Source organism: Psammomys obesus, unplaced genomic scaffold (genome assembly GCF_907164565.1).
Source record: "Psammomys obesus unplaced genomic scaffold, mPsaObe1.curated_primary_1811, whole genome shotgun sequence".
NCBI classification, from domain to species: domain Eukaryota; kingdom Metazoa; phylum Chordata; class Mammalia; order Rodentia; family Muridae; genus Psammomys; species Psammomys obesus.
In genome coordinates this window covers 1449417-1464381 of record NW_026596147.1, presented here as the reverse complement: position 1 = coordinate 1464381, position 14965 = coordinate 1449417, and the positions used below count along the sequence as shown (strand labels likewise).

The 14965-nt window shown below is 37.4% G+C and overlaps 2 protein-coding genes across 5 annotated transcripts in view; one reads left to right on the top strand and one right to left on the bottom strand.

The window, feature by feature from the left end:
- Positions 1-6370, top strand: part of Mtmr7 (myotubularin related protein 7) — a 91170-nt gene extending 84800 nt beyond the window's left edge. For both annotated transcript variants that reach the window (XM_055593573.1, XM_055593572.1), the window contains 3 exons: positions 1763-1903; positions 2865-2991; positions 6008-6370. In XM_055593573.1, coding sequence (XP_055449548.1) covers positions 1763-1903; positions 2865-2991; positions 6008-6370 — 631 coding nt within the window. The remainder of the gene's footprint in view (positions 1-1762; positions 1904-2864; positions 2992-6007) is intronic.
- A 51-nt stretch (positions 6371-6421) lies between these two features.
- The window catches only part of Vps37a (VPS37A subunit of ESCRT-I), a 35969-nt gene continuing 27425 nt past the window's right edge, over positions 6422-14965 (bottom strand). Inside the window, exons 10-12 of one of the 3 annotated variants that reach the window (XM_055593576.1) lie at positions 14396-14539; positions 13322-13402; positions 6422-6490 (exon numbers count right to left, since the gene is read on the bottom strand). In XM_055593576.1, coding sequence (XP_055449551.1) covers positions 13322-13402; positions 14396-14539 — 225 coding nt within the window. In that variant the 3' untranslated portion in view covers positions 6422-6490. The other 2 variants (XM_055593574.1, XM_055593575.1) reach the window with 2 other exon arrangements.

Below are 14965 nucleotides of genomic sequence, written 5' to 3'. Positions count from 1 at the left end.
TAGTTTTTGTTTTTCATTGAGTATATTCATTGCACATAGCAGCTGATGAGTTTCACCATAAAGACATTTTCATTTAAGTAGGTCATATATATATGTAAGTGTACACACACACACACACACACACACACACAACTTGCCTTTGAGATGAAGCGCCATGGGCTGTTTTAGAACTCATGATCTTTGCATTCAAGTGCCACCATACTTGACAACGACTCCAGCCAGGTTAGAATAAAACTGGGTTGCATTAGTCAGGGCTAATTAATATTAGCCTGAAATACGGACTTTCAAATACCATTGAAAATGAAGGTGACTTAGGAAGTGCAAATGATAGATTTTTCTGAGGTACTAATAGCATAAAATGATTTTAACTGTGTTGTATATGGTATCCACCTTAATTGTGGAAAAATCATTCCAAATAAAAATTTCAGGAGGTTTATACCATCTGGAGTGGAATAGAAAATTACTTTTTCTGAAGGATGATGATTTGGTTTTTTTCCATGCAACTTCGTTTGATTTCTGCGGAGTACAGGCTTGTTCATAGAGTGGTTCCTATGTAAGCATGGAGACATTAGCTTAATTCCTAGAACTCACATTTAAAAACAAAACAAATACTGGGTGTAGTGGCATGTTTATAAAAGATGTATTATTTTTATTTTAGGTTTGTGTCATGCTTGAATGTAAGAATGTACATTGCATGCATGCCTGGGACATGCAGAGGTCAGAAGTCAGTGCTGGATCCCCAGGACTAAAGTTAAGGGTGGTTGTATGTTACCATCCATCACCAGACAAGTGGTGTGTTATAATCCCAGGGCTCGGGAGATATGAGATTGGCAGATCCTTTTAGATCTTTGGGTTCAGTGAGAGATCCTAATTTAAAAAACAGGGAGATGTAGGAGATGGCTCCATGGTTAATGTTTACCACAAACATGAGGACTGGAGTTTGGGTTCCAGAACTAATATAATATAGTTAACCCAGAGCCGCTGGCTGGTGAACTGTGATGTGGATGTTTGATAGAGGGCTTGCCTCAATGATTAAGGTTGGACAATTAAGGTTCTTGATACCAACCACAGGCTTCACATGCACATGTACACCCACATCCATCTGTCTACACACATGCATGCTACACACAACCTCCACCCTTCCATCATACACAGTAAGGATGGAAGAAGGAAAAAAGGTTCACAGTTCCCATTGGACTACTAAGGTTGAAGGCTTGCCTCTGAATGTAACCACAGCATACATGAGTAGGAATGTGCCCAGAGCAGAGCATATCCTTTGCTAGTTTGTGGTCTACTGTACTAGGAAAGCTAATCCTAATGGTATCTGCTTGGCTCTCAATACTGCCTTTTCTACTTACTAGCTGTGGGATTTGGGAGAGACTCCTTTCCATTCATTTGTATCTTCATCCAGAAATGGGACATATAGGAATTGAAGATTAAGTAAAACATGAAGCATTTCACGTAGTGTTTAGAAAGTTAGGATGCAGAAACTATTTGGAGACAGAAACTGAAAGAAACATTTCTTTAAATACTCAAAATAACCAAGCATTTTGTGAAGGCTAGTGCGACAGCAGTGGAGTGGAGACTATTGTAAGAATGTTTTTGTGCCATGCCAAGAAGCCACTGGCTGAAGGTAATGTTGCTGTTATGTAATAAAAATGTTTCAGGTAACACTTGTTCTTTCCCAGCTTTAATATAAAATACTTGTCATTCAGAAGAACCAAGATCACTCATTTATTCTTGCCTTTCTTTGAAATAACAGGATTCAAGAAAGAACTTATTCTTTGTGGTCTCATCTGTGGAAGAATCGGGCTGACTACCTCAATCCTCTGTTCAGAGCTGACCACAGTCAGACTCACGGGAGCCTTCATTTGCCTACAGCTCCATGCAACTTCACATATAAGTGAGTTGGTCTTTAGGAACTTGCCAGATGTGCTAAAGTGTGTGAAACACAAGCTTCAAGGCTTTGGTGGCATTTCTGACAGTGTTCTCTCTCTCCATTGCTACACATATAAAATTCCCCTAGAAATTAATGCTTTATAATAAGGTCTTTAAAAATGTAAGTTCCCATCATGGTAACTGAAATGTGAATATGAAGAAAGAGAAAGAAAAGCAAGTCCTGTAGAAGTGTAATTGGAGGCTCACGTTAGTGGAAATATTTGCCCATCGATTTTAAGATGGTATTGAGGTGAGGAGAGCAAGGTGACCTTTACAGGTTCTAGTTAAGATGTACTAAATGTGTGCTGCATACTCTCCTTTGGATTCACCTCAATCTTGTATCAAGTTGGGTCACAAAACAGCAAACTAACAGTTTGACACACTGTGGGTTCCATTTCTAAAGATGGTTCAGTCCTAGTTACCTATTATTTCTCTGACAGCATAGCAGAACAGGCTCAGGCACTGTTCTATGTACTGCAGATAAATAGTTCTTTGCCCTCAAGGCATTTTTTACAAGCCTAAGATAACCCCCACCCCCATGACATTTGTTCCATTTGCATTCTAGAATACATTAGTGTTTAGGATGAATTATTGAAAATGCAAATGTTACTTTCTGGTAAAAGATATCCTAAGTTTAAAAGCCAGCTTTCCTTTGAAACAGGAATTCTAACTATATAATCACAAATTCTCAAAGTTCCGATGATAAAATACGCTGTTTCTGACTATTATAGAAAAACATTGTGTATATTTTAACTCAGTATTATATGAACTTACTCTTCCTAAGAGAAGTAACCACCGCAGAAAAAATATCAACCTAAAATTACTACCTTAGTAGTCGCTGTTGGTTAATAGTGTTGGGCTGTGGTACTGAAGATAGGACTGGAGACTGGGACTACAGACTGGACCTATGGTATCCTTCCTTCCAGGTTTTGGAGTGGAATGTATAACCGCTTTGAAAAGGGGATGCAGCCTCGACAGTCGGTGACAGATTACCTCATGGCTGTGAAGGAGGAGTCCCAGCAGCTGGAAGAAGAACTGGAAGCCCTAGAAGAAGTAAGTTTTCTATTGTTTATATTTCTTCTCTGCCTTTTTTAAAAATTTATTTTATTTATTATTTATACAGTATTCTGTCGGCATGTACACCTGCATGCCAGAAGAGGGCACCAGATTTCATTACAAATGGTTGTGAGCTACCATGTGGTTGCTGGGAATTGAACTCAGGATCTCTGGAAGAGCAGCCAGTGCTCTTAACCTCTGAGCCATCTCTGCAGCCCTCTTCTGTACCTATTTCTTGAACCTATTACTTTGAGGAAGACCCTCAAGATCTCGAACATTAAAATGCATTCTTTTTAGTCAGTGGGTAAGATCATTTCATTTGGGTCAGTACCACAAATGAAGCACAAACTGAAACCTGTTCAGTCATCTGTGTTAGTTTTTGCCCCACTTCAGTTTGCTGAAATGTTTTACTGGTCAGTACATTTTATTTTTTTCATTACCTTTTTTTAAAGCACTTTTTTAATGCTTAAAAAAAAGATATGAAAATATAAAAAGGTAATGGAAAAAATAAAATGTACTGACCATTTTATATGGGGTATATTCAACTGAACTACAGGCCTACTGCTCCACTTTTTAAAATTACATATTGTATAACACTGTATTGATATGTGAATAGCTGAGATTGACTACATATATGATTTTTGCATGTATAATTTCTATTACTGGGCAGAGACGTTGTGATATACATAAATGTGTTTCCTATTTGCATATCTTCATCTTCAGTGAATACTAATCATTCTGCTTCACTCATCCTAAAGTGTACCTTACCATTCATTTGCTCACTGGAAATGGTTTAGTGGTTAGGAATACTACTTTCAGAGAGGATTTGGGTTTGGTTCTCAATACCTAATTGTGACTCCTCGCCACAGGTAAGCACAGTTCCAAGGGTTCTGTTGCCTCTTTTAATCTCCGCAGGCACTGGATGCACGTGGTGCACAGGCATACATCCAGACACCCACATAGACATATACATGCTTTTAAAAGTTTAACTACAGTGAAACTTTTAAACAGTCTTATGTAGCATACAAAATAAGCGTTAGAATGAAGGCTGAATACAGTGGTGGTACTACAAGAGAGCACTGCTCTCGGATTTATAATGGCCTACCACCTAACATTGGTAAGCTCAAACTGAATTTGCAGTGTGACCAGTAGAAACTCACCTGCAGACCCCACTGTGAATTATGGCCTAGACAAATGGAGCTTTGCAGTGCAAGGACAACAATAGAGTTGTTTGGAGGTGGAAATTCCTGTTTCTCTCATAATGCACTATAAGAAATCACCTTTCACTACGTAAATAGGCTTTAAGTGTGGGGTTGCAAACACATTCTTGTGTTGGGCATGAGTACTTTTGAGAGAAGCATAAATTGTGATTCTAGTATAAATGAGCCACTGTCAAAGGATCACCTGGCAATGAAAACCTCTATTCTGCATCACTGCTGTATGTCACTGGAGAAGTTGCTCTAACTGTGTGCAGTAAGATCACTACTTTATAAGTAGTCCTGGTGCCTGAGTACCATCCCTAGAAATCTGCATGTTCATTAGACCCACAGGACTGAAGGTGGATGTAGAGCTGAGACCTTGGACTAAAGAATAAACTCAGAACCGAAATAAGCTACAGATTAAACAGTCCTGGAGGCATCTTAGACCTTTTACAAAAGTTTCTGACCCTCTTGTTGGGCCAATTTATTTTTCATAAATGCATTGAGAATCTTAAGATCCTATTTATTATAGCATTCTTTTGATTGAAATTTGTAAAATTTAGAAACAATATGTAGACTATCAAAAGTAATTTAATCTCAAAATGTTGGCATATTTCTTTAAAATAGCTAAAATTTCTGAGCTTTGCATATTTTTTTTAATATTGTACTATAATTCCTTTCAAGTCTCCATTTAAGTCTTTAAACATTAAGCCCATTTAATGTTCTCTGATTTCTGCCTTTTTGGCTTTCTAACCACTGCAAGGTAAGGGCTCTGCTTTTTCAGTCTTGTTACAGTGCTTCCTCTGCTCTTCTGCTGGAGACTATCTTACTCTTCTGAAATGGTTACAAGTACTCTGCCTGTATGTTACAGTATGGGATGTCTGCTTCTGGATCCATCTTTGTTTCTCCCATGGCACAGCACAGTGCTTCTGCACTGTACTAGAAACTGGCAGGAATGATTTTGAATATGTAATGTTTAATCTTCACACACTCCCTACTGATATTAAAGGGTACAGTGAAATAAAATGTATTTGGAACAGCCCCAAACGATCTGGTGGAGTATACCCATTCATAAGACTGTAATTGGGCCATAAGAAGCAATGAATAAATGAACACAGGTGCTCCTCGAGAGCAGACCAAACACAAAAGGGCATGTATTATAAGAGACATTGATACAAAATGCAAATCCAGAGAGGGAGAATTAGGTTATGTACTTTAGAAGGATGAATTTTCTAGCAAGTCCTATTTGGATGAGATCAATACCTCATTCCTACCTGAAAACAACAACATATTTAGGGACTAGAGAGGTAGTTCAGCTAAGAACACTAAAAACTCTTCCATTGGACCCAGGTTCAATTCCTAGCACTCAAATGGCAGCTTACAATAGCCTGTAACTCTCATTGCAAGGAATTTTGATCTCCAGAGGTTCCAGGCACACACATGGTACACAGATATACACACAGACTAACATCCATATGCATAAATAAATGTTTTAAAAATTAAAAAATCATTTAAAGTTAATATGATGGAAATATGTCAGATTGTATAGTCATGAGAAAAGGGGAGACCACTTACTCACTTCCAGTACTTTAACCATATAGCATTGTTCACATTATAGAGATTCTTTCAAGGTGTTTAGTACCATCCTTATATTAAGAAAACAAGCCTCTCAATTTTAATCAAGTTCCTGACCCCTGATTTGCAACCAACATTAAGACTCTTGCCCTTAACATTATCAGGCAGTGAATAAGATGTGCATTTATAATTAAGGATATTTGTGACTTTTCTCAAAGTTGTTTTTTTTATTTTTTTAGAGGCTGGAAAAAATTCAGAAAGTTCACTTAAATGGCACCAAAGTGAAGAGTAAGCAAAGTGAACCCAGCAAACACTCAGGATTTTCTACCTCAGACAACAGCACAGCCAATACTCCTCAGGATTACAGTGGGAACATGAAGTCCTTCCCATCCAGAAGCCCTTCCCAGGGGGACGAAGATTCTGCTCTTATTCTAACCCAAGACAATCTGAAAAGCTCAGATCCCGATCTGTCAGCAAACAGTGATCAGGAGTCCGGGGTGGAGGATTTGAGCTGTCGATCTCCAAGTGGTGGTGAGCATGCGCCGAGTGAAGACAGTGGCAAGGACCGGGACTCTGATGAAGCTGTGTTTCTCACTGCCTGAAGTTTCCCTTTGGAGATCCAAAGTGAGACACAGAAACACTTCCAAATTAAGGGGAAAGTGCAATTCATAATAAAAAGTGTCGAGGAATGGCACGTTCCATCCAGAACCATAAATTTACAGCTATGAAAATGAAAAAAAGAATACGCTCTCTGAATAGCCAGTTCGTTTATCAAATCAAAATGAAGACTGCTTATCATTCCTGAGGCTCATGTTAGGCTGGAAATTATGTTCACTGCAAAGAAACCATTATCATCTAAGGTTGTCCATGCGAGTCTTCCCCTTATAGCATGTCTCTGCTTATAAAGCCCCCCCCCTCTCCTTTCCATCATACCTATTAATGGCTGGAGTTTTATTACACTTCCACATAGTTTTGCTTTCTTGAAACATTTGACATTTCCTTCTGCCTTTACCAATATTTTTAAAATGAGTACTGAAAGTCCCCTTTTTTGTTAATAAATATATTCCTAAAGAGCTCTGAAATTAATCTTTCAGGTAGGGTAATCATTTTATTAACCCTCTCTGGAGTATCTTCTGCTTTTCTTCCACCTAAAAATGCTAAAATGTATGTCTGTCTTTACATAGATGTAGTACCTAATAAAGCAGAAGCCTCATTCATTTTCTCTCTCTCAAATATGAATCCAGGTATCAGCTCTTAGCAAACTTTTCCTGCTTTTTCAGAGATTAGACCTACCAAAACTGTGAGCCACACCAACCTGATTCCAAATGACAAAACTATAAACTCAGTAGGTAATAATACATCAGCAAGGGCAAAGTCCATTGAAAAACTAGGGTATTTGCTTATCAAGTGTCTTAAATTACTTTTCTTGTAATAAGACCCCACAACCAAGGCAACTGGAATAAAGAACTTATTTGTTTGGGGCTTACACTTTTAGAAGGTTATTCTATGACAGTCATGGCAGAGAGCATGGCAGCAGGCAAGCACTGGAGCATTAGCTGTGCTCACATCTTGAGACATAACCAAGAACCGGTGAGGGCTCACTGGTAATGGTGTGGGCTTTCTGAAAATTTAAGGGCAGCACCCAGTGACATACCCCCTCCAACGAGGCCACACCTCCCAATCCGAAACAGTTCCACTGACTGAGAAATATGTATTCAAATATATGAGCCTTTGGGCCATTCTTCAAACCTCCATATTACATCTGTTAAACATAGGGAGTAAAGGTTACAGTGCTTTTCACTTTACAAACCATATAGCAAACTAATGTTTTCTATAACATTAGCAATATCTCATGACCATGGACAGCTGAATGTCATTTCTGAAGTTTCTTTTAAAATGCACAATTAAAGCAGGATCATTCCCATTTTATGCTAAAAAAACAGGATTTGAGTTGAGCTTTTGTTCTGAAAACTCTTAATGGAGAAATGTTGCTGTGTTTGAACACACTGAAATGTTCTTATTGTATGGTTTTGCAATATTAGTACATTCTAATAAAAATGAATTTAATCTTAGTTTTTTATAACAGTATTTTAAAGTAAAAATTTTTATCAGATAATGTATTCAATTTTGTGGAAATAGAAATACAGTAATGAGACTGTAAAGACCTCTAGAATGAGTTACACACATAATCACATAATGTAATACAGTATAATAGTGTTCACATTTAAGGACAGACTGACTTTAATATACTAAAGGCCTGTAATATAAAAATATTGTTAATATAAAAATAAAGCAAGTTTAATTCCTTTAGATGTTAAATCTGAGCATTTTCTGTGGGAAATTCCCCAATTAAGCATAAGGAATATTTACTCATTTTCTATAGTGTATCTAACAGCTAATAAACAGATGGGAAATAGTGGGAATGGCTTGTACAGCTTTACAACATAACTCACTTTCTTTTCATTTTCTTTGTTTTGCTTTGTTTTTTGAGACAGCATCTGACTCTATAGCTCTGGCTGGCCTCGAACTCAGGGACCTGCCTGCTTTTGCCTCCTAAATGCTGGGATTAAAGATGTGTGTTATCACGCCTGGCTTCCTTATATTTGTGTACTATCTACTCTTACAAACACTGTTGCCTAATTTCTTAGAGTAGACAGTATGTCCATAACAAAAAAAAGAAAAACCAGCATCTACGTCAAACTGGACTACATATTTGAAAAAAAGTATATATTTTAAATGTTTACTTTTTAATGTAACACCATCAACATCAGAGCCACACTTCATTCTCTTCATTCTTTCACGAGACATAACTTAAGCATGTGTTTATTGAGTCTTTTACAGATTAACCAACCTATCATTGAAGCTACATACATGCTTTACTGTAGGCCTTTTCAGAGACCCTGAATAAATTCTGATCAGTCCAACTAAACGTCTCAGTATCACATGCTCATTCTAAATCAAGCTTTAGTCATGAAGCATTTTAGTATTTAAGGTAGTGTTCTAGGGGTTACTTCAATATGTAACTGACTCAAGACACATTACTTCCCAACCAGTGATAGTTACAGCTCAAATGATTTATTACTTAGTAATACTAAAGAATTTTGAATTTTGATCATATTTGAACAAGTCAGGTGAAAATTTTAAATTAAAAAGAGGAAAAGTGAAACCTTGGGTGAGAGGAGAACAAGCACAGTTGCCAGCCCTTGCCTTCCACCCTGTTTGCAGCCATCCTCTCCACCCTGGAATGATCCTCAGCCTCCTCTTTTGTGTAGAATAGAACTACTGATGTGTTTTACTGTGTGCCAGGTTTTTATATGAGTCCTCAGTATTTGAACTCAGGTCCTCATGCTTGCATAACAGGTTAGCACCGAGCCACCTCCCTAGCCCAAGTTTTCATGCCTTAAGAGGGTGCACGTCAGCTGGTAGAATGTTTGTCTCACATGCATGAAGCCCTGCGTTCAGTCCCAAGCACCACATGAACTGGCTTGGTGATAAATATTTATGATCCTAATACTCAGGTAGAGGATCAGAAGGGCACGGTCATTCTCAGCTACATCACAAGGCAGAAGGCAGTCTGGGTTAGCGACCCTGCCTTAAAAAAACAAGGCACAAGTTTACTTCTTTCTCCTACAACAGAATCTTAGCTGCTCTCCACTTTGATTATGTAAACTGGTCAAGCAATTTCTGTTCTGTATTCTGACATTAATTCTCTGTAAAGTTGATTTATTCTGAAAATTTAATTTAACTTTGACCTCACTAACTTACTACTTAGTATCTACCTTTAAATACCATGACAAATTCTGCCCTGGGTAGTCCATTCCTAAGCTTTCCTTTATAGTCTTCTATATTATACACTCAAGTAAAACCAGAGGATCTTCTTTGGTATTCATATGTGTAGCTAATTTTCATAAAGAAGAAACAGGGCTACAAAATTACAACCATGTAATTCTGCAAATACAGAACTCAAATACACACTGGCATATTCAAATATTCACCTCAAGTAACAATTATGTCTGAACAAGTTTGTCAACTAGGTAAATGCAGTTAACTGTGGTGAAATGTCTTGGTCTAATGTTTGGATTATGAAGAAGGTCTCTGAACTTTGAAGGAGAAAGTATGCTTCCAGTTTAACTGACAGTGAAACTTGGAGAATACAAGTTTCAAGAAAAATCCCACTGGATTACTACTGTGTCTGTATAAACTGTCCTGGGTGAGCAAGTGATGTGTGTGTGTGTGTGTGAGAGAGAGAGAGAGACACAGAAGGGAAAGAAGCACCTATGTACATCATTTGAGTTGTCTCTGGGTAGTCTTTAAATAATGCTAGAGCTGTTTAGCATATGCTTAATAAGACAGATTAATCAATATTCTAGAAGGCTTACAGTCCACTGGCTCTTATTCTGGGATATGCCTGGTTTTTATGAAATCAACAGGACTGTGTCTGGTAGGTTCTCTACTGACTACAGTGACTGCTGGGAATGCCAACACTGGTGCACTAAGGAGATGTCTCCAAAGGTCCCCAAACTTGGTCACAAATTTGAAACATTACTACATCAGTTATTTTACCTACACTTCTGTGTCAGGAATAACAAGTTTACCCTTATCTGGCCATTCTGAGGATTAAATAGTACACCTTAGCAACAGTGCCAGGAAGATGGGCAACTATAACAGGGTATAGCCCGCATTAGATCTTTACGGTCTGTGTGAATGTCTTCTACAAACAAAGTATTTTTCAGTAAGAAAATATTTTTGTTTTTCCTAAAACTGCATTACCAAAAATGTGCAGAGTTAAAAGAATGAAGACAATCCATAACTTATGCAGGCTTTGGAATGTTAGGGTATTTAGTGATTTAGATCCTACCTTACCAAACCTCAGATATGCAGTTATTCATTTTCTTCTTTGTGCACTTATGGCTTAGTTCTGTGACAAAATACAGAAACAAACTGCTGAACACATCTACAAATTAGACAATTAAATTCATTAAAAATTAAGATTGAACATTACTTGCTATTACAAAGCTTTTTTCTTAGGAAACGAGTAATTTTAGAAAAAGATTAAAAAACAGTATTAAATTTTCACTGACTTGTTTTTTCATCTGGATTTACCATTTCTTAACAAAAGGATTTCTTTTTAACATTTGGAATATAAAAAGAATGCTTATATTTAACCAAAATCCATAGATACTTATTTTTTAATTTGCATGTACGTCTGTTCTGTACTGGCTTAAGCGAAATGCAGTTTTTAATTTAATAAAGTATCTGTTCATGAGATGAATGGCACCTGCCTGTAATCCCAATACCTGGGGGAAAGGAGCACGAGTTTGAGGCTAGGCTGGGCTACACATGAGACCCTGTTCCAGAACAAAACCAATATGTTAGCCTGTATTGCTCCCTAAGTGCATCTTTACTTTACAAGTGAAACTATAAAAGTGCAAATTCTTCACCCTGATTTATTGCAGGTATTACAGGTTGCTTTCTTAAGGTGGCACATTGGCAGGACTGCTGTTTCCTGACACTGAATATCTGGAAACGAACTGCCTTGGACAGTTTTATTATCTAGAACGAAAGAAGCATGCATGCATGTATGTGTGCGTGTGTATGTGTCAGGGAATAGGCTAAGTGACTTTTCCACAGCTGAAAATAGGTTTTAATAGAAGACTGATAGGAAATGAATATAAGTAATAACCATTCCTGATAAAGTAATGAGGGAGCTTCAAGTTAAAACTAAAAATGTAAATCAGTAGTATTATAAAATATTAAAAACTAGCTAGAATTACATGCATAGATGTTTAATTAGGAATTACAGAAGAACTTAAATACAGGATTTGTCAACAATAAACATTTTTTAGTGCAAATAGTGCAGAAAATTTTCTCAAAACAAATATAGCAATCATTCTAATCTATACAAAATCAGTCTCAGGTGTGTATACAATCTATAGTGCATCTGGATTTCAGCCATGGTCATGAAATGCCAATTTGAAGTCATAAATATAAAACAATGTGCTTAGTTTTGTGTCCCATTTCTTTCTTGGTTCATATTTTCAGGAAAATCTGAAATGAAAAGAATTTTAAACTTGAGATTTAATTTAAGATTATAAACATTCATTCCATTACACTGTCTTCCTCTTTTGAGTACAGTAACTTGACTGGGAGGGAATTGGGTAATGAAAAGATTTCAGTATGTTCTGATCAATAATCTATTTTCTCTTCTTGGGTTGGGATGAAGACAAACAGTGTAAAAATGAACTCAATATGGAAAATAGGAAAAAACAATTCAGAGTTGGTAGTAATTCAATTAGAACTAGAGATAAGAAATGCCTATCACCGCTCCCCTTTTCAAAGAATCCCCCACGCTCCTCCATCAGCCTGGATGGCTTCGTGCAGGTAATTTATCCATCTCTCCTAGGGATTTGTATTGCAAGGAGATGCTCAGCAGTCTTCACCAGCTGCTATGAGCAATAATTGCTGATGCTGATGAAGAAAACAAGGCTGGTGGTGCAGGTCAGTTCTAGAGTACTTGCTGAACACATGTAAAGCAATGAGTCTGATCCCAGCAATATAAAAACAAAAACCAGACTCAGTGCAGAAATGAGAAACAGCCAGCCTGAAAAAGAAGAGCTATTTTGGTTACTGGGTGGCTTTCAGTGTTTCTCAGTAACTGGACTGTACTTTCTTCATTTTTGCTCAATGGTATCTTTGCGTTCTCCTTCAGGAAGAAGCTCTTAGTTTGTGGAGTTTGAGGTGGTCTGAATGAGAAGTACCCCCACAGGTCTGGGTGGTCGAGCACTTGCTGCTCTTTTGGGAGGTGATGCAGCCTTGCTAGTAACTCGCTCTGGGTGGAGAGAGCGCACTGTACTAACAGTCTGCTCTCTCTTCATTTGTGTGGTTGACGATGGGATCTTAGCTTCCTGCACTGGTGACGTGGGGCTATGCCTCCCTCACCATCATGGACTCTTCTTCACGAACCATTAACACAAACTCTTCCATCGATAACTTGCTTTGCTTTGGTCATGGTATTTTATCCCAGTAGTAGAACTAATACAGAGAAGCATTTTCTTTCTCTTTCTTTCTTCTTTTTTTCCCCTGTTTTCCGAGTTCCTCTGTGTAGCCTTGGCTGTCCTGGACTCGCTTTGTAGAACAGAGAACCACCTGCATCTGCCTCTTCAAGTTCTGGGATTACAGGTATGCACCATTTTGTCCAGCTCAGAATTTTCTTTCTTAAACAAAACACTCCTAAAACAAGTGGATAGGAGAAGCAAATGTGCTTGAGAACTCCAAGAACATAGATGAGAAGATAATGGTAGAAGAAAGAACCTACCTGAGGGGAAAATGCAAACTTTCATTAAGGACACCGTCACACTGAAAAATATCTCTAAGGTTTCTCCTGGTTACAGGCTTACTTACACAGCGGTGTGTTTAACGTGTGTCAGCATTTTGTAACAAACAACAACTATATGACAGAGTAGGCTCACAGCAGAGTGAAAGGCACTGTTTGGAACTATTCCATTAAAGAATACTTGTGTAATAGCCTTGAGGTACTAGCTGGAAATATTTACCTATAGAGGAGCATGATATTGGCTGTGCATTGCTATCACCTGGTGAAGCTTCTCTTCTTTAGCTCTTCTACAGTGGCAAATCTAGAAGATAAATTATTTAAAATACCAGTCACTTTTCCAACTACTTCCTACATTACAACAGAATTCCAAGTATTATTTTAATATTCCAATATTTTAATTTCTTAACAATTTTCTAACTTTTTAACATTTAAGGTAATTAGTGATTCCTCAGAATTTAGGAATCCAAAACATTAAGCTTTATTTGAAAGCAATCTGACTACAAATTTTCCTAATGTTAAACTCTGATTATTTAATTCCGCATGCCTGTGCTTTAAAAACACAGTGCTAAACCTTGCTCTTATTAACCATGAAAAATTAGGAACAAAGACTTCTATGTAGCTATATAGAATAAATGGATTGGAAACCAATTTCTTACTAATATTATAAACAAAGGCAAGTTACTAACCATCTCATGAAAAATGGAACTCATAAAATCTGCCCTGTCTTCTTTAACAGGTTACACACATACAAGCATACACTCAGAAAAACACACTCCCATACACACACATTTCATAAAACTTACTAATTAACAAATGATTGCATCTGAGATACTGGGTAAACAATTAGGACTATATTAAACAGCATGAAGCTGTTAGGCATATTTTTTTACTTGAATACAATGGAAACATCAGAATAGAACCTCTTCTAGAAAGTTCTAAATAGTATTTAAATTATTATTTTTTAATGTCTGTAAGTTATTCTGTGTTTAAAGAACTTGTAAAATAGGTTGTTTTTCAGAAGAGTAGTACAAGTGATTTACCAGCTCTTATACAATGATAAAGATACTATCATTTCTGAAAGAGAACTATCATTTGATTTACCTGCTTGTATACTCAGAACTAACAGGTTTAAAGAGACAGCAGAGTGCTGCTATCCTTCCCCAAAGAGGCTTTTCAGATTCCGCTCAGTATCAAAATTAAGCTTGGTAATGTGTTAACAATTTTTACTTATGAACACAATTATAAAAATTGATATTATGTTGTCACTCATCTTCAATTGAAGAGTATTACATACTGTTCTCTTTTCCTTGAAGCTACTGAGAAAATCATCTATTTCAGTTTTTCCCTCCAAGAAATCTTCAGCAATATTATCAGACTCTTCCTCAGCTTCATGTGCAGCTACTTTCAATCTTGCCTGTAGGGCACTTGCACTACAACTCTGAGAACAAACAAAACAATTCAGGCATTGCATTAATCTCGGAGAAACCATAGAGGGGGGGAAATGAGGCAGAGACATAAAAAGCACTTTATTTACACAGGTCTTCAGTATAGCTACTGTCTTGGTTAGGTTTCTTCTATTGCTGTGATGAAACACCGTAACTAAGTAAACTGGGATGAAAGGGTTTATTTGGCTTACACTTCCACAACACTGCTCATGACTGGAAAAAGTCAGGATAGAAACTCAAGCAGGGCAGGAACCTGGAAGCAGGAGCTGATGCAGAGGCCATGGAGGAATGCTGCTTTTGGCTTGTTTCTCATGGCTTGCTCAGCTTGTTTTATTGGAGGCTAGGGATCACACCACCCAACTCCCCCATCAATCACTAATTATTTAGAAAATGTACTACAGGCTTGTGTACAGCCCAAT